Source organism: Vipera ursinii (genome assembly GCF_947247035.1).
Source record: "Vipera ursinii genome assembly, chromosome: 5".
Classification (NCBI taxonomy): Eukaryota; Metazoa; Chordata; class Lepidosauria; order Squamata; family Viperidae; genus Vipera; species Vipera ursinii.
Genome location: NC_139518.1, coordinates 40,518,786 through 40,537,367, shown reverse-complemented (window position 1 = coordinate 40,537,367; position 18,582 = coordinate 40,518,786). Strand labels below are relative to the sequence as shown.

Sequence of the window (18,582 nt, the reverse complement as noted above, 5' to 3'; positions counted from 1 at the left end):
AAATAACACTTATCTGCTGACAGAATTTCTTAAAAATAAATAAGCTACGTTTGGTTCCTTGCCAAATTTGATGCTTCAACAGTTATTTTTTGGAGGGAGGGTTTCTAAAAGAGTTTAAATAAGATGAAAATTCTCTTTCAATCCATCTGGAAGGCAATGTCAGACATGCTGTTTCCATGTCTGTTTGTTTGCTGACAGGGCTGTATAATTCAAGGCTGCCCAGAACGACTGTCTTTAGAAGAGCCTCAGATTTTACCACAGGCCAACCAGAGCAGTGAGAGCTTCCTCTTCTTGGACTGTGGTATTATGGAGGGCAAAATCCTTCTGAATCTTCAGTGTCAATGCTATCCCTGCCAATAATATTTAGAGAAAGTGGCTATGTGTGCATGGATATATGAACCCACACTGCTATTTCAGTTTGACTGCCGTATGTCAACCCTGTTATTTTCTACTAAGAGTTCATAATGCTGCCTCCAGACTGACGTTTCCAAAGCAGATTCAGAAGCCAGGAATCTGGAGGGATTAAGATTTCTTTTCTGCAGACCTTCCCTGGGTGGTTGCCACTGGAATGGAGAAATGCTGCTTCTGAAGGTTGTTCTTTGCTTGATTGAAAATTAGTCTCGAGTTCAGTTTCTTCTCCTCAGGAAGAAAAAGCTGCTCTTTTGGGGAGGTCCTAACAACATTGGCACTTGGCTTTTGTGGATTATTTTAATCTGGAAGCAAAAGGATGGAAGTCAAAGTCACAAAATCATTGAAATGAAAAGGCCTTTGGAGATAATTTGGAATAGTAAAATCCTGTATTTCATACAGAATTATGAGGCAGGAGGCAACAACAATAACTCTGATACATGCAGGTCCATCTTATCTCAAACATCTTGAGCAAAGGAAAACCCACTATGTTCTAAGGCAGTCTATTCCACTTCACACATTTATTTTTAGATGTTTCTCCTCCTAGTTAGTTGCAATCTGCATCCCCTTAATTTTGACTCATTGCTTTGTTTTGCAATCTGGAAAGCTTCTTTACCTGGTTCTCAGTTCTTCAAATGTTTAAAGACGACATTAATTTTCTCCTTATATTTTCTTCAGTATCCAACTGTTTCAACCAGTTCTCATTATATTATGATTAGGTGATTGCTCTTTCTAGATAGAAACTATTTCAAGGGACTATGGAAAGGGCAAAGATTTTCTATTAGCTGAGATAAACATTAACATTTCCCTTTTGTCAATGTCTATTTATGCTAGTTTATTGCTGCTACAAGGACTGGCTCCAACAGAGGACAAGCTGTTTGGAAGAACTAAGAAAGTAATTACTTCACCTATGTTGTTTATTTGCAGAAGGTGGAAGTGGTATCTGCTGAATCTACTACTCTATGGTTTAGGGCATGTAGCCTTGCTTTTATATGATAGCATTTTGCTGCAGAGTTCCCCAATCTGATGACCCCAGAATATTGCAACAGGACTGTTATAATCTCTTTCCAGGTGGCAATGTAACATTTCCCCTAGATTAGAGCACATGAGCAATTGTTTGGCAGCTAGGGGGAATATCAATCTTTTCCTACAGTCACCTAAACATGGCATAAACCTGCCAGGTATTCTGCTCTTCCTGATCTGAAGGCCTTTCTTCCATGACCAAAGAAAATCAGTACCAAGCAGGATCTGGCTCACAGATACACCCCCACTCCTGTTGCTTCAGGGAAAGATAAAACAAGTCTGTTTAGTTCTCTATGGCAAATAAAAAAGTTCCTTATCAGACTGAATTGGAGATAGCACTGAGATAGTTCAGCCATTAAGCCTTATAAGTGGTTGTGGAGGCAGCAGAAGAACAGGTCATCTTCTCCACCACAGCCCAAGATGACTCAAGAAGTGTAACAGGCTCTCCAGAAAGGCACATCCAGCATATCTTGCCTGGCCAGTCAACTGTCATAAGGTGAGATCCTCAAAGCAATGAGAAAGTTGGGAAGTAGCATCCAACGTGATTCAAAAACTGAAATCCAAACCCTAGATAGTTCCAGATTATTGGAACAATTGGCTTTAGGAAAATGTTTGGTCCTTGTTTAATAACCATTCATTCAGTGACCATTTAAACTTGTGATGATCTCAATGAAGGGGACATACTGTATGATGAGTCATGTTAGTTGTGGTCATTGCAATGTGCCTGCAGTTCATTTGATTGTGATTTGGATGTTTTGTAATAAGTTCAAAAAATATGACATTTGCAGCATCCCTCAATCACATGATCATGTTTTGCAATCTTCTCTGCTATCTTCCCATGAGTGAAATCAAAGCGAAGTAGAGTTTTTGCTGCCTATAGAAGAACCTATATGTGGTTCAAAGTGGAACTGTTGAGAAGTCAATGGGGAAGCTGGCAGGAAGTCAGAAATTATGGTCATGTGAGATTCTTACTTAGCGACCACATCCAGAGATGGCTGGAACTGCTATCACTAAGCTGTAAGATCAGATGATGTCACACTTTGATTGCATCTCTTAGTGATGGAAATTCTGATCCAATTACCATCATTAAGTGAAGTATACATAGGAATTCAAAGAGCCGTTCTTTTCACTTTGAATACTTCTCTGCAGTGCTTTTTTTCAAAAAAAAAAAAGGTGCCGGAACTCTCGCCTTGCCTAACCTACAAGGTTCCATCCAAAAAAGGTGCCGGAACTCCGTTCTGGGGGTTCCATGACAAAAAAAGCCCTGCTTCTCTGCAAGATATTGTTCTATAATACTCATTTGCATATCAGAGTCTCTTCTGTAGCTTATTTTAAAAAAAAACAACAACCAACCACTTCTCAGAGCTTCTTGCTCTAATAAATAAACTCCTTTAATAGCATTCAGACTTTTCTGTGTTTCAACTACTCACTGTACAAGGTGGTTGCATCCAAGGCTCTCCATCCACTTGCATGGGCAACAGTTTGGTTGTTCTGCAATACACAAACAGTCTTGTAAGAAGGAAAACTAGCCAGAACTGAATTCTGTCTTGCTCTAAGCTGTCAATAATGAAAAGAGTGAGATATACAAGATGATGCTATCTAATTGTAGTCACTGAATCATCACCTAATGTTAAGTGTTGAATGATAAATGAACCATAAATTAACAGGATGGTTCCAATACTATGATAAAAAATGGACTGGCTAATTTGTAGATCAGTGTGTTGTATGAACATGCTTCTTGTTAGCGTAGTTAGGATTTCTAGGAACCACAGAAGCAATAGCATAGGGGCACAAGAAGGCATGCTCCGTTTACATGTCTCAACACACCTTTATCATTCTTTGCTTAACTCATCTATCATATGTGCAATTGCAAATAGAGGCAACTGTGTTTTATCCAATATAGTCTTGAGGTATGTTGAGTTTGGCTCTATAAAAACTACATCCTTTTCCTATTTCTTAATGTAAGAGCAGGCACCTTATTCTCCTTTGTCCTGGGTTCCCCTGTTTTTGAATGGCTCCTCATCTCATTCTCTCATCTCATTTTGTCTCTTTTTAGAACATGCTGAAATTCTGGGAAAACATAATGCCTTCTAAGTAAAGTGCTTTATTTTCATCAACTTTCTAGCCATTGTTTATCCACTGCAGGATGAAATCTTCTTCCTTATGTTTCCAACCAGCTTTATTTTATAGACCTGATAAGTTTTTCAGGCCATGGCAAACCACAGAAAATTCAGATTTGGTCTTTAGAACAGGGTATTAGAATATTAGCACACAAAAGAAACGGATACCAGGAAGTGCCTGATTCTTTTTTGTCTCTTACTATAATACCTTCCAAACTGGCCAAAAAAAAAATCATATTAGAACCAAAGCCTCAAAGTAGGTACCTGATGGCAACAGAGGAACACTGGGCCAATCTCTTTCCAGCACTTTTCAGTCCAGTATAGATCTGTCCCATTTCCATTGCCCCTTCAAGACCAACAACCTCCAAGAGCTGATCACTAAGATCTAATGAAAGAAAGATAGATTATTATTAAACAAAAAAAAAACTTGTGGCCCTTTTATTGCGTTTAATGCAAAGCTGAAGATTGCTTATACTGCTGTTCTTCATGTAGTGGCTATGGACATTAGGGTACTTATTTGCAAGGTTCTAATACTCCTTGATGATGTTTTAAATTAAAATTGTTTTAATTGAAAAGTTGATATATCTATAGCTGTCTGTCTGTCTATCATCTTCTATCATCTATCTAATCATTGGAGGTAGTAACAGTGTCCAGATAGACTAAAGGGGATGATATTTTCTATGTAAGTTTTGCTCATCTGTTGTGTACATCTGGACTGTCATTTTTTTTTCACTTTACCAGTGTACCTTCTGAAATAGGAACTTTCTTGTGATTGGTGGAGAAAATGTTGTGATTTAGTTTGGGGGCTCACATCTACTTCTGTTTCTTGGCCAAGTCTCTGAACTTTACTGCATTGGCCTGCATTTTGGAAAAATGGGCATTTAACCCCAACTGGTTGGTATCCATTTCATGAATGGGCAAAACGTCTTTAGCATGACTGTCTTTCTGTGTATATATCAGTCAAACGCAACTTTATTTCCAAATGAATCCACTGTCCTGAAAGGACTGGAAACAAGAGTTTGAAGGCAATGTTTGGAGCAGTTCTTTGTCAACCTCATCTTTTATTGCAGAATTCCCCAAGTTCATTTAAAATATTCAGATTGCAGGTCTACAAATACACCTATCTTTGGAAAGTTACTATTAGTATGTAGAAGCTATACAGGTCAGTGACTGGATGAGATACTATTTCTATCTATTTAAATGCTGTTCTGAGTTGCCTGGAAAAATAATATAAGAAGCATGCTAAATTTGTCAATAGTCTGAATCAATAAAAGGTTATTTTACTTGTTCACCTTAATGGAAGTTTTGGTTAACTCAGGAGCATGATTTTCTTTTTGCTAGGATTAAATTTTTATGACCATTCTCCACATTTTGCTTTGAAATGAGTTGGCTACAGCTCTCAGTTCAATTTTTTTCTTACAAGGCTAAGTTACAGGTAATGTATGCAGTCCCACGACTTGTGATCCGGTGATCCCCTGCACGTTGCCTATGGGTGCTTTTGATGCTCCAGTGAGCATGTTCCAAATATTTCATTTAATTTCATTAAATTTCATTAAAAAGACTTTATTGGGAAAAGAATCACATTATGAGGGAAGCACTGTAACAGTGACAGTGCTTCAAAAGCAAAGCAACAGGGGTAATATTTCTGCATTTGGCAGCACTTTTCATGTAAATTCTACTCATTTTCAGAAAGATTTGTGCACTTGATGTTTGTGTGATCCAAGACTATTACCAAATGCACAGATGTTATCAATTTGTGGTTTTGAACACAAATGACTTCCCTATTTGGGTCAAGGATTAAACTTTTTTCAGCACTCAGAAAGATGATGCAGCTAAGGATAAATAAGTAGGCTTGCTTCATCTCTTTGGGTTCTTCATTTGGCAAACCCTACTGCGCACATGCATGGTTTCTGTTTGGTTGCCTTTGCTGTGCAAGGAGAAAAGTGTAGCATGGAATGAAAATGAATGACAGACAAGAAGAAACAAATGTGAGAACAAAGCAAATGTGAGACCTTTGTCTTTTGAAATATAGATATCTGGCCTGTGCCAGGATGAATCTGCAGTGCCAAAGTTGGAGTCATTTGTTCTGCAGCACCCCAAAATAGCATATTTAATTTTCTCAAATGAGGTCTTGCCTGAAAAACTTCAAAACTAAACACTAATGGCCTCAAATTATTCTTTTTTCTACTCTGGAAAGATATTTGGAACAATAGATTTCATCTCTGAAGCATAGGAATAGTCTTCAAAGATTGTTTCCTTCCACATTTGTGCGTATTCCTTCAGAATCTGAGTTATCAGAGAAACAAGCCAGGATAATATGTGTTGCCATGATGGCTGAACTCTAATTTGCATCAGCAAAAATGCTTGCCAGTGACACAAGTTAAAGGCAAGATTTAGTAGATTTTTTTTGGTGTTATTTCTACCACCTCTCAGAATCAGTAGATAGTCAGAAAAACAACCACCAATCATTCTTCTGAAAGTGTGATGGAACAGGTTGGACAGAGGTTTTAGCTGTATTCACATTGTCTGTGTGACAGATCACTCAAGCTAGTTCAGAATACAGTTCAACAGGTTGCTGGTCTGGAGAAAGGAGCTTACACAGCACACTAATGCAGTGCCTTTCTGCCTTATCCTGGGCCATCCTTAACTTGTCAGCTGGGTTATTTTTGGACAAAAGGTTACCAGTCTTCTATAAGTCTGGTAAGCTTATAGAGAGATTTACCACCTCTGTCACTTGGGATAGAAGGGAAAACTAGCACTACTCTTGTCAATTTCCCTCCAGCTTCCAAATTGGTAAGACCTATGGGGAAAAGTGAATGGACATATCAGCATCCAAATGTATCCAATGAAAAATGCAAAATGGCATCACTAAAAAAATAATGCTGCCTTACTCCCAAAATAATAGAAGCAGCAGAAAACACAGCCATGCCAAACCCTTGTCAGCAGAAACAGCAGAAAGCTGTAGCAAACTCGAGTAGAATCAGCAATACATACCTCCCCGTTTAAACAGATCCTAGCAGATCCTATTTTTAGTCATAGGCAGGCTTACTGATCTTTGTAAAACTTTTGAATATTCAATAGTAGGTCTAGTGATCTACAAAAAGGCTGACACATATCAGTGTACATAAGGAAGCCATGCTATGCTTTGTGAAATGTAAGTTAGGTATTACATGGGCAAATGCTTCTACAGAAACCAGGGGTTCCTGCAGCTGAAAGCAAAATGGCCAGGGATGGAAGTGCTTTAACCAGAGATGAAGATGTAAGCCTGTGGCAACCTTAGTTGGACAATAGGAATTCTGACTGCATCCTCACCAGATTTGTGAATGAGCCATTGCAGGTTCTTCTTAAGAATGTGTTGAAAAAGGTAGAAAATGCTACTTTAAAATGGCTAAGGACCAATTTAGGGTACCTCTGTGGGTAGGCTGGAGATAATCAAAAGCTGCATCATAAAAACACATCATCTAAAAATGATCTGTGAGATATCTTTATGCCATGGGTGAATCTGAATCTGGAGTGTGTTCCCTATACAATTGTTTTCTTTTTCCAAAAGATAGAAAATGAAATTGTTATTCAGATCTACCTGTATGTAAAATCCTATAAAGCCTTGCTGTAACATACGTATTTGGGGAACAACAAAATGTATTCTTTTGAGGATTAGGTTAGTGATGACTCATGTAAAATTGTACTGCTAAATCCTCCACGTGATTCAAGATTAGCTTTTTAAAAATCCCTTTTTGTATTATCCTACAGAAAAAGCTGCTGCAAAAAGTAATAATTGATAGTATTAAGAAACTGCTCCTCCCTATAAACCTTGTCCTGACATATCTGATTATTAGTTTTCAAGCTGGTTAGCCATTATCATTTGTGGATGTGTTATAAAGGTAACCTGTAAACTTACATTGCTGCTATGCATGAACCCATTTGTCTCATTCCACAAGAAAAGTAGTGAAGGGGAACATTTATAGGCTGGGAAACTTGCAGGGTGGGGGGTGGGGGTAGATATGGCCCACAGATCATATATTTGCAACTTCCTGCTTATTGCTTTGAAGTTGCAGTCCTTAGAAAGCTACCCACTGCAACTGAGGCAACCATTAGTGAGAAAGTATTTCAAAGTTGCTGTGCATTGTTCCCAATGAAGATCATGCCCAATGCTTTTTTTTTTTGGAGGATCGTGCTGTAAACGCCTACAGATTTGTTGCAGCACTCATCCCGCCTCAGGCCTCTCCACTTGGACTTTCATGCATTAGTCAGAAAGGAATATTCTGGAGAAAGTGCTATTTCACCACCCTGGCAGCTTTCTTTTCCCTGTTTGTACTGTAGCCTGTAGCAGCATTAAAGCATCCTCTTAATTACTCATTCTGTTCTGTCTAAGCAGCACCTGTTCTGCCAAGCTCTTTCCAATCCTCTCCATAGTCTCCCATGAGGATATTCTTAGAATTTTCTTATTTTCAGGCAGGTGCTCTCATCGGAAGAGCATTTCAGAAAAACCTCACAAGGTGATCTATGATTCTCCATGACCGAGAACGTACCTTTTATTTCCAGTAGTTTGGCACTGCTGTGCCAACACTGTGATTAGCTTAAGGCCTTTAATATTTCATTACTTTGCAAGATCCATTTTCTACAAAGCTTTAGACTCATTGGAAGCTGGCAAGGAGTTGGGGGAGGGAATGGCATTGAGAAGAATTAAATAGGCAATGAATTAATCTTACATAAATGATAAACTTAGAAATAACTGCTGCCTGTAAAATGCTCCTTTGGAGTATAACATAAGTTCCCGCTTTATCCCAAAATCAATGCATTCATGTTAAGGGTCTGGAGGGATTACCAAAAACAATATAGAATGTCAGAGATGAACCCAAGTCAAAGGGTATTTGGAAATGCTTCAATACTGTGTACTATAAGCAATGGACAAGCATCCTGCAGGCAAGTTTTGAGCAGGACAAGTAAACTGAATTGAAAGAAAGCTGTACACAGGAGAAATGAATTAAAATAAAAATAAATAAAAAGAAGCTGGTAGTCATAACCTCAGACTTCTTACAGCCCAAGCTTGTTGCCTAGGGAGAAAGCAAGCAAGTGCCCTTTGTCCTGGGAATCCTTTCTTACATGCGCAGCTGGAAGCTAGCAATGCTGGCTGCTTTAGAGATAATTTAGAATTGTGAATTAAGTCCCTTTGGAAATTGTGTGTGAGAATGTCAAAAGGCAAACTGGCTAATTGTCAGGGTGTGTCCTGCCTGGTCTCATGCCGCCTCTTCAGCCTTTGCCTGCCTGACCCATCTCCTTTACCAGCTTTTCCTCAGCTTGGTGCTACCGCACCACACACCTCCCATGATATGGGACATATCTCCCCAAATTCTAGTCAGTCATTATGGTCAACTTGTCTTTTTGAAAGATGTACTGTTTGTGGTTGAAAACTGGAATGCCAAAGTTGAAAATAGTAAGGAGGAAAACATAGTTGGACTGAGTGGCCTAAGAAACAGAAATAAAACAGGAGAATGATTTATTAGTTTCTTCCAATTCAATATTTCTTCAATGCTAACATATTTTTCAAAGTTCAAAGCCTACCTTACATACATGGGCATCGCCAGATGGGTCACATAAATAAGTTTCACTATATTATCAGGACAAGAAAGTAAAGGAGCTCAATTTATAGTAGTGAAAATGTGGACGGGGCTACGTAGAATAGATTATGAGCTGCTCATATGCAAGTTCCAAATCAAGCTAAAGCAGGCCAAAGCCAACAGTTTCCAAGATATGAACTTGAGCATACAGTCAATATTTTCAAGGACAACATCAGGATTTTCTGGACCCTTTCCAGTCAGGATTCAGGCTGGGCTATAGTACCAACATGACTTTAGTTGCATTTGTGGATTACTTTTGGAGGGCTCAGGATGGGGGTGGTTTCTCCATCTGGCCCTTCTGGATCTCTTGGTGGCTTTCAATACCATCAATCATGGTATTTTACTGGACCAGCTCTAACAATTGAGGGGGGGCACTGTTTTGTGACAGGTGGTTTTCCTCCTGACTCTATGACTGGTACCAGTCAGCATTAGTGAGCAAGGCTAAGTCCTAATCTCCTGTTATGTCTCTCTCTATATAAACATCTATATAAAGCCACTGGAAGTGGTATTTGGAGCATGGAGTCCAATATCAACAGTATGCTGATGATACTCAATTATATATCTCTACCTCATGCAGAAAAGTGATGCTGCTTATTGCCTTGAGGCTGTAAGGGCCTGGATGGGAGAAACTTGCTTTGACTCAACCATAGCAAGATGGAATAATTGTGGATCTTTGGCTCTCCTAAAGTCAGGAGAATTGATATCTCTGTCTCTAAAATGGGATAACATTCTCATGGAGAGAGGATCCAGCTCCTCGTGGAAAAGCACGTGGCAACGATGTCAGGAAGCTTTGCACAAATTTATCTTGTATGTCGATTGCACTCATTCTTCAACTAGGAGTCCTCGCTCATAGTAACTCATGACTTAGTAACCCGTTTGAATTACTGCAATACATTCAAAGAAAAATTGAAAGTGCAACTGGTCCTAAATCCAGCAACAGATAAATTTTGAGTGTCCTGTGTTTTACCACTTTTGTTTGAGCTGCATGGCTCCCAGTTGTTTTCCAGGTGCAATTCAAGGTGTTGGTTATGACCTTTAAAGCCGTACAATGCACAGAGCCAGATTATCTGCAGGATCAGCTCTGCCCTTCCTTCTAGGTTAAATAGGGTAGGCATGCTCCAGGCCCCCTCCCTCAAATGTTGTTACCTGATGGGACTTTGGAAGTGTGCCTTTCATAGTGGCCATCCCAGCCTTTTGGCATAGCTTCTCACCTGAGATCTGAGGGATCACTGCTTTTTTAGCCTTCCAGAGGGTTAGGGTGACATTGGGCTAGGATGAGCTGGGAGATTGTTTGGTCCGTCAGAGATATCACAGGTAGCCAAGAAAACAAAGAAATCAGTCCAGAATTCTTATTCAAGGCACAGATAAGCTTCAAATGATCTTATTTTGGATACATTATGCAAAGACCCAAGTTCTTAATAATAATGGCAAAGGACTAGCAGGTGACAAAGAAAAGGGCAAGTTTTCAGCTTCTATTCTGATTAATTTTCTCAAAGTAAAGATGTATTTTCCACCAGATAATTGTGAAAAGCAAGTTTAAGGAACAGGTTTGAAATTTGAGGATGATAAACATATTCAGGGAATACCTGTTTACTTTGAATGAGTTCAAATATCTAGGATTCTAGGGCAAAAGGTATTCATTTATTTGATTTCTATCCTACCTTTAATTTAGGCATTCAAGACAGTATTTACAGCACTTCCTGCACTTATAATTTCACATAAAACAGCCTGGTGGTAGGTTGCCTGTAGTCCAAAGTCACCACATGAGCTTGGATAGAATATTTATCAAATCTACAAATATTACAATGTCAGGTGGGATAGCTCATACCCTAAAGATTGTATAAATAACTTTAACAATTATTTTTATGTTAGAGAACTGTACCTAAAATAACAGAATGAAATTTAACAGGAACACATGCAGGATTTTTCACTTAGCAAGCAATCAGCTGCACATGTGTACCTGACTTGGCAAAAGCATTTGTGAAAAAGATTTTGGAACTGTAGCTTATCAAAAATTGAATATGAGTCAGCAGTGTGATGTTGCTTTCAAAAAAGCCAAATGCATTTTTATGCTTCAGCAGAAGTACTGTATTGTTTCCAAATCATAGGCGATCACTTAATTTCTTTTGGTCATATCCCATCTCAAGTATTGTGGCCAGTTCTAGATATTGTACTTTAGGAAAGATTTAATTAAACTACAACAAGCCCAGAAATGATCTCTGAGGAGGGGAAGGGGTTTAAGAAAGATTGAAGGAATTGGGAATATTTATAATCTTGAAAAAGATTGAGGGCAAGAGAAGAAGGGGACGACAGAGAATGAGGTGGCTGGATGGAGTCACTGAAGCAGTAGGCGTGAGCTTAAATGGACTCCAGAAAATGGTAGAGGACAGGAAGGCCTGGAGGAACGTTGTCCATGGGGTCGCAATGGGTCGGACACGACTTCGCAGCTAACAACAATAAAAACAATCTTGAAAAAACTGGGAGGTGCTACATGGAAGACCAGGCTTTGTTTTCTACCACTACAGAGGACATTGTCCACAATCATGAAAACAGATTCCAGACTGAATGTTTAGAAAAAAAACTTAATAGTTCAGCCAGTTATCCAGAAAATTGGATTCCTCTTCAGCCAGTGTGTTCAAGTGAAAGCTAAGACATATCTGAGATATGCTTTAATTTGAGCATGTTCTGGTACTCAACAAGCAGTTGTAATGGCTTCTTTCAATTCTTCAATGACTAAGGGCACATGAGTCCTGGGTTTTGGTCTTCATTTTCACAGATGAAATAGGTTGTTATTTTTCATTAAACTGCATGTCCCTAAGAAATCTTATTTTTTGGTTCTTCCAACTTGTCAAGCATTGAACGCAGGAAATACTATTTTTTTGTGGCCACTGTAGATATACAGGGATGACTCCTAAATATCTGCAACTTCCTATATACTACTTTTACTGCACTCAAAATTCTAAGCCACCTCACCTTGCACACAAAATTTGAGCTCCTTGGCATCAATAACCACCGAGGATTGCAACTTTTCAGGTATTTTCTTGCTCATGCGGTTATAGCTGCGCTGTTTCTTGGTTTCCCCCCAAAGATTGGAGCCACCATACATGCTGGGAATGTTGAGGACTGCAATTCCTTCCAATGAAGTGCTAGTCAGATCCAAAACTGTTCCATCACACTGATACAGAGGGAGAAAAAGATAAAAGAGTGGTTTTACGAAATATATTTAGAATTATCTATTGAACTGTATCATGAACTATTTAAATATTTTTATTTCACCATTCTAAATATCAAGTAACTTCTAACTGTCATAAAACCAATGAAGCAAAATTATTAAGATCCATATTCATTACATTAACACTAAACAATAAGCTGTGATGCTATCAGTTCAAAATTCAGGTGTAGATGGCTAGAACCCCTTTCAGCAGGAGGTGTACTGTCTAAATCGGGGGTCCCCAACCGCCAGTCCGTGGACTGGCACCAGTCTGCATCATGCCAGCCACGGTCCATGCAAGCAAGTGAAGCCCCATCTGTGAGATGCAGGCATGCAAAACCACACCCTCTCAGATCTGCGGAAAAACCTTTCTCCTTGGAACCGGTCCCTGGTGCCCATAAGATTGGGGGCCGCTGGTCTAAACTATGTTTTACTTAAGGCCATTTTAACCAGAGCCTAAATGTACCACAAACATGCAGTTTAAAAATCCACAGGGTTTCACTTTCAAAAAATGCACTATATTTCTTGTTTCTCATGCACGTCTGAACAGCTCAGTAGATGTGAATGAAATATTAGATTTATGAACAAGGGGTCTATACAACTAAATATTCTGAACATTTTAAAGTATGGTATAAATATTATCAGGAGTAATATGGAAAAAGTCTAGGTAATCTAGTAAAAATTACTTTACGCTTCAGTATGGTTGACCTCGTTGATGAATAATGCCATCTATGAAGCCAACATAGCTATATTCATCTAAGCTAAGGCAATGCCTATTGTATTCAAGATCATTTTAAGATGCCCGTAGATCCTAGTAATTTTGTGAGTCTTTTATCACCTATGAATTTTGCTGTTTTGCATATTGTGTATTATTTACTGACAACAGAGGGAATGTTTAAAGCAGAGAATGAAGACTGTAAATAATGTGACTGCTTTACAAGCCATTGTGGGTGGCAGAAATGAAAAGTTTACTAATAGTCAGGTGAACATAGTAATAATAATTTATTCACATTTAAAAACTATCAAGCTTCATATGTGAATCCATTTAGCTGTGTGGTTGTCCCTTCTTCCTCTAACTGAAACTAGAAATTAATGAAAACAAGGTGTAAATAGGTTTTTTTTTTGTAAAGAGTAGTCTAAAGCAACATAATAACATGTTTGGCAAAAGCTATAGTTGAAAAACAATTATTTTGGTCTGCACACAAGTCCTTTGATATTTATCTAAGGATTGCAAGTGCTGTTCTTCGGTCTGTGTTCTGCTTCATTGTTTTGCTTGGGGACATTGCCAATGAGCCTCCCCTGCGCTGTCTGGGTAACAAAATTCTGGCAGGCTGCAGAAGGTGATATAGATGCCATATATTCACCCAGCAGAGGAATGAGCATCTAATGGCCAGCAACTGTATTTTCCTCTTTAACCCTGCTTTGCCTCTGTGCCAATGTGGTACAATGGCCTCTTTGAGAAGGGGCAGCTGATGGGTTGTTGGCAGGAAGACTGGAAGTAGACATTTGCAGCTGGGCAAAAAAAAACACAACTTCATTTCTAAGCGACTACAACTGTAACTGATGCCAATTTCCAAAACAAAACTGCCATTTCTCCTGTGCTCATGACAGATGCCTGGAGCCAAAAGGAGGGCAAACTGTTGCTTTCATCTTAAAATGCTGTTAAATTAACACTTTGCCGCCCTTGAACTACAATATCCTGAACACATTTGCAGAAAGATCCAGGACTGAGAAACAAAGTTATTTTTTCACACAATAGTATTTTTTAGCCAATACTGGGAGGGGATACGCTTAGGGGTTTTTTATATAACAGATGAATAGCTGTGCAGTGTGGAATCTGTCAATACAGCTAAAGTATTTTCCCCATGTCCTCGCTATCAGTGCTAAATCCAAAACAAGTACAATAAAAGCAATAGTGGATCAGTGTAAACCCTTTTGTGTATAGCATTCTGTTCCCAATCAAGGACCCATGGGAAGCCCACAAACAGACTGAAATCCAATAATGGTCATGACTTGTGTTCTTGGCAACTGTTATTCAGGTGCCATTGTAAACATAATCACTGTCAGGACTACTTTCGACAGCAGCATTATCCTAACTGCTTATCCCAGATATATAGCAGGTAGTCCTAATTGCTGCTCAAAGAAAAGGCATTCACTTTTATTTCATTATTTAATATGCTGCATGACTAAATTACTAAATGAAGTCATGTGTGGAACTAATCTGTTTTGAACCCAAGAACTAATCATTTGCCTACTTAGATTGTTTGAAATGTTTCTGGCAAAATGTGCTATTTGAATATTCCATGTCTGACTTCGGCCTCTCAGGCATGAATCCACAGGGGAAAGTTTTAGGAGTTGCACTGATTCACAAACTAAATACAATCTCAACAATTGATGGCTAGGGGAAAATGCCAAATACCATTTTAAGTCTGCATCTATTTTATAGATGTACTAGGTGAACTGGATGTGGGAGGTAATAGTAGTGTGTGCTGAAATACCATACCAAACTAAACACAAACCTTCTCATATTTTAAGAATAGCTGGACAATGGAAAAAGTTCTTCAGAGATACCAAGAATGTCCTTCCTTGCTGGTTCTTTTTAAACATCCTGTACTCAAAGGGATAGGCTAGACTAGTGTTGGAAGGAAGAAAGCTGGGGAGTGATGAATGAGCAAGGGATGTAGCCAGCTAAAATATCTGAGACAGCTGAGGAGAAGTATATGTTATGTCATTTACCCTTTTTGACAGCAATCAACTGAAACTTATTCCTGATCTGGGTTTGGATGAGTTCCAATTTCCTCTAAAAAGCTTTTCTCTCCTTCCTGGCTATTATTAGCCCCTGAAGATGCTGTCTTCAATAAAATCAGGAGGCCATCACTGTGTGTAACCTTATAAAATAAGAGTAGATGTCTTAAGCACACACCAGCATCTATAGAGGCTAAAGGAAGAATTTTTTTGAACATAATGGTAGTCTACAAAGAATTTGAAATAATTATCCAGATCAACAAGCTTTGGTCATGTTACATCAGGTTGGAGTGGACGGGCTTCTATCTCTTTCACTGGCACTTTTGAAAGATACTGTGAAAATAGGAATGAGGAATAAAAAGAGATGAATGAAGAAACCAGCAGTGAACTCTGAGTGGTATGTCCACTTGGCACCTTTTTGATGTGGTCTGCAAGTGCAATGTATTCCTTAAAGCCATCCATACCCAGATCTGAGGTCACGCTGGCATGCAAATCTATAGTCACAGTAAAGATAGTAGCACCAGGATCACTTACACAATTAGGAAGCAATTAGAGAAGTCAACTGAGCCCAGGATCTTCTGAAATGATTTCTCGGACAATGACAGCTGATGGGAATTGTCCCTGTATCAGCCCTTGAGTGAGGATGCCTGTCATCATGAGGATGCCTGTCCTCATTCTCATAAGGAACTGAGGGGAGGTGATCACAGCAGAGTGGAAAAGCATGGCAAGGCGTGGGCTGTGACTGACATTTCCATTTTCTAGCTTGCTTGCTTGCTTGCTTGCTTGCTTGCTTGCTTGCTTGCTTGCTTGCTTTATTTATTTATTTATTTATTTATTTATTTATTTATTTATTTATTTATTTAAATTTCTATACTGCCCTATTCCCGAAGGACTCAGGGCGGTTTACAGGGCAGCATAAAATACAATATAAAAATAATATAGAATTAAAATACATTAAATTAATTAAGCCCAATTAAAACAACATTTAAAAAGCTAAAACCCCTTCAGCTTTAGTGAATTATTAACAAATGTTACATTTATGTTTCTAGACTACGGAAACTGAAAGTATAACTTTCAGTCCTTAAAAAGAGGACAGTTTGGATGAGGTTGGGGAGTGGAAATGGTTATGGAAAATACACACCACATAAAATCTCAAGTAGAAACTATGAAATGACTGACTTCTTAGTAACTGCTGGTGAACCACACACTTCCTAATTAGAGGCTGTTTTCATGTAGCTAGAAGGTGGTAGTAGGCAATCACAGAATTTACAAACATTCACAACAAACTTAATTTTAGTCAAGCCCTGAAGTATACCTGTAAGGGCACAATTCTGTTCTCCCAAAGCTGGCTTCAAAGATGAAACACTCAGATGTCCATGCCAGCAAATGTATTTAAAGGGAATCAATAAAACAGGAATATGCTGTACATTTTTAAAACGCTGCTCCACATCTATAACTTTTTCTTCTTCCACTGAACTGTGCTTTGGATATCTGTATCCAACGGAAGCTTTCTCAACTATAAATGTACCTACTCTTTCCCTGCAAAACATCTTAAAATCTCCATCTTCAGTGGGTGGAGATATCACTAAAAGCTCAGCTGCAGCTGCCAAAGCTGTTTGTGGGGGGGAAAAACCTTTGTCGACCTGCTAACAGTGCAGTAACCACAGGAGTTATATTGTTAATTGGAAAGTATTCAGAGGCGTGGAATCTAGAATCTTGTTTGGTTCTACCATTGTGGGTCAGAATCAAACACTAAAAAATAAAGAGAGGAGTATTGTGCTTATGAAGGCTATGCAAAAAAATAAAATATCTGCCAGCATTGTCCCATCAGGCAAGCCGTTTGGTGAGAAGCTTCCTCCTGTCTCCCTCCTGCACTTTGGATTCTCTTAATCATTGATTGGAAAAAATGGCCAATGCACCATCATCTTCCTATTCCTTTATTTCTCTTACATCCAGCAGTCCAGGGGCAATTAGGAATCACCTGCTGCCAGCGTCAACTTCCCTCCGTCCAGTGCGCTCCCACAGAGAGGGCCTCCTAAGGGTTCCGCCGTTCGGAGAATGCCATCTGGTGGCTCCCAGAGGGAGGGCGTTCTCTGTGGGCGCGCCTGACCTATGGAACCGTTTACCGGTTGAGCTCCGGATGGCTCCCGACCTTCGCTCCTTCCGACGCGACCTAAAAACCTATCTGTTTGAGCAATCCGGTCTGGTCTGACGGGTTCTGTTGTAATTATTGTTTTAAGGTAACTTATCTTCTACATTAATGTTTTCAATATCTGTATTTGTGCATTTGATATTTATGTCACTGTTCACCGCCCTGAGTCCTTAGGGAGAAGGGCGGTATACAAATCAAATAAATAAATAAATAAATAAATAAATAAATAAATAAATAAATTAGGAGAGCCCAGAGGCCCTTTCTCTTCAAGTGGCAATCTTCAGTAGAATGGCAAATAGGGTGGCCTTTTCATTGCCTGTCTCCTCCTGCTCCCCTTCCTCTTCCTTCAGGGCCTCCTCTTTCCCCCTTTCTCCTGTTCCTCCTCTCCCCCTACACAGTTCTACAAAGTCAGTAGGTGAAATTTCCATAAATGTACATTTGTGAATTATCTACTATTTGTGATCCCAATTTTAAAAGCGCTCTGTTTCAGCTGAGAAGATACGGAAGGTTTTTTTTTTAAAAAATTGGGGGAATTCTTGTATTGGAATTGGTATTATTTTCAAAAACTAAAATATTTCTTGAAAGAATAGAAAAGTCCCATGTCTTGAAGGATGTGGCTGAGTTTAACAGCATCAGGGTAAACTGAGCAAAACACGTCTGGCTCCAGGGATAGTGCTATGTTGGTTACATAAAAACTAGACCAATGCTAGTCAATTACTGCCATAACTCTTGGCAAGTCTACTCATGAATAAAATATATTCATTTAACACCACTACTTAAGATTTTGAATATATATCTATTAAATTAAATCATTTTATTTATTTTTTAATTCTAACCTGTAAGCAGCAGAGCTGTTACAGCCTAATTTTTTGACTAAAGTTTTAATGACTCTGTAGATGGAATGTAGCTGAAGTTAAAGAGGAAGGGAAAAATAAACTGTAAATTGGCCAGGAATAATTTTCCAATAAACCAGGGAAATTCTTACTCTACAAGCTTGACCCTGACTTTTCTAGAATGTTCAATAGCCTACAGTATGTTTAATGTTTTAATGAAATACAACAATACATTTCTAAGAAATTATTGGCATAATCATGACACACCTTCTACAGAAAATAAGACTAAAGGGTTTGGGAAGACTCACCTCAATCTCTACATAGTCGTGAAGCTTCTTGCAAGTGGCTGCAAATGTTTCTGTTGTGCCAAATTCAAAATACCACAATTTATTCTTCATTCTGACATACAGAAACAAAATAGGAAAAGCATTCTGGAGTGATACGTTCACTTGATACTTTATCTATATATGCT

General features: G+C 38.8%; 1 protein-coding gene across 1 annotated transcript in view; it reads right to left on the bottom strand.

Annotated features, from left to right (window-relative positions):
• Positions 1–626: 626 nt before the first annotated feature.
• Positions 627–18,582, bottom strand: part of DGKG (diacylglycerol kinase gamma) — a gene marked incomplete at its 3' end in the record, with an annotated part of 87,738 nt that continues 69,782 nt past the window's right edge. Inside the window, exons 22-26 of the mRNA XM_083365084.1 lie at positions 18,419–18,509; positions 12,143–12,344; positions 3,816–3,936; positions 2,862–2,922; positions 627–713 (exon numbers count right to left, since the gene is read on the bottom strand). Of these exons, the coding sequence (XP_083221210.1) occupies positions 627–713; positions 2,862–2,922; positions 3,816–3,936; positions 12,143–12,344; positions 18,419–18,509 (562 nt within the window). The remainder of the gene's footprint in view (positions 714–2,861; positions 2,923–3,815; positions 3,937–12,142; positions 12,345–18,418; positions 18,510–18,582) is intronic.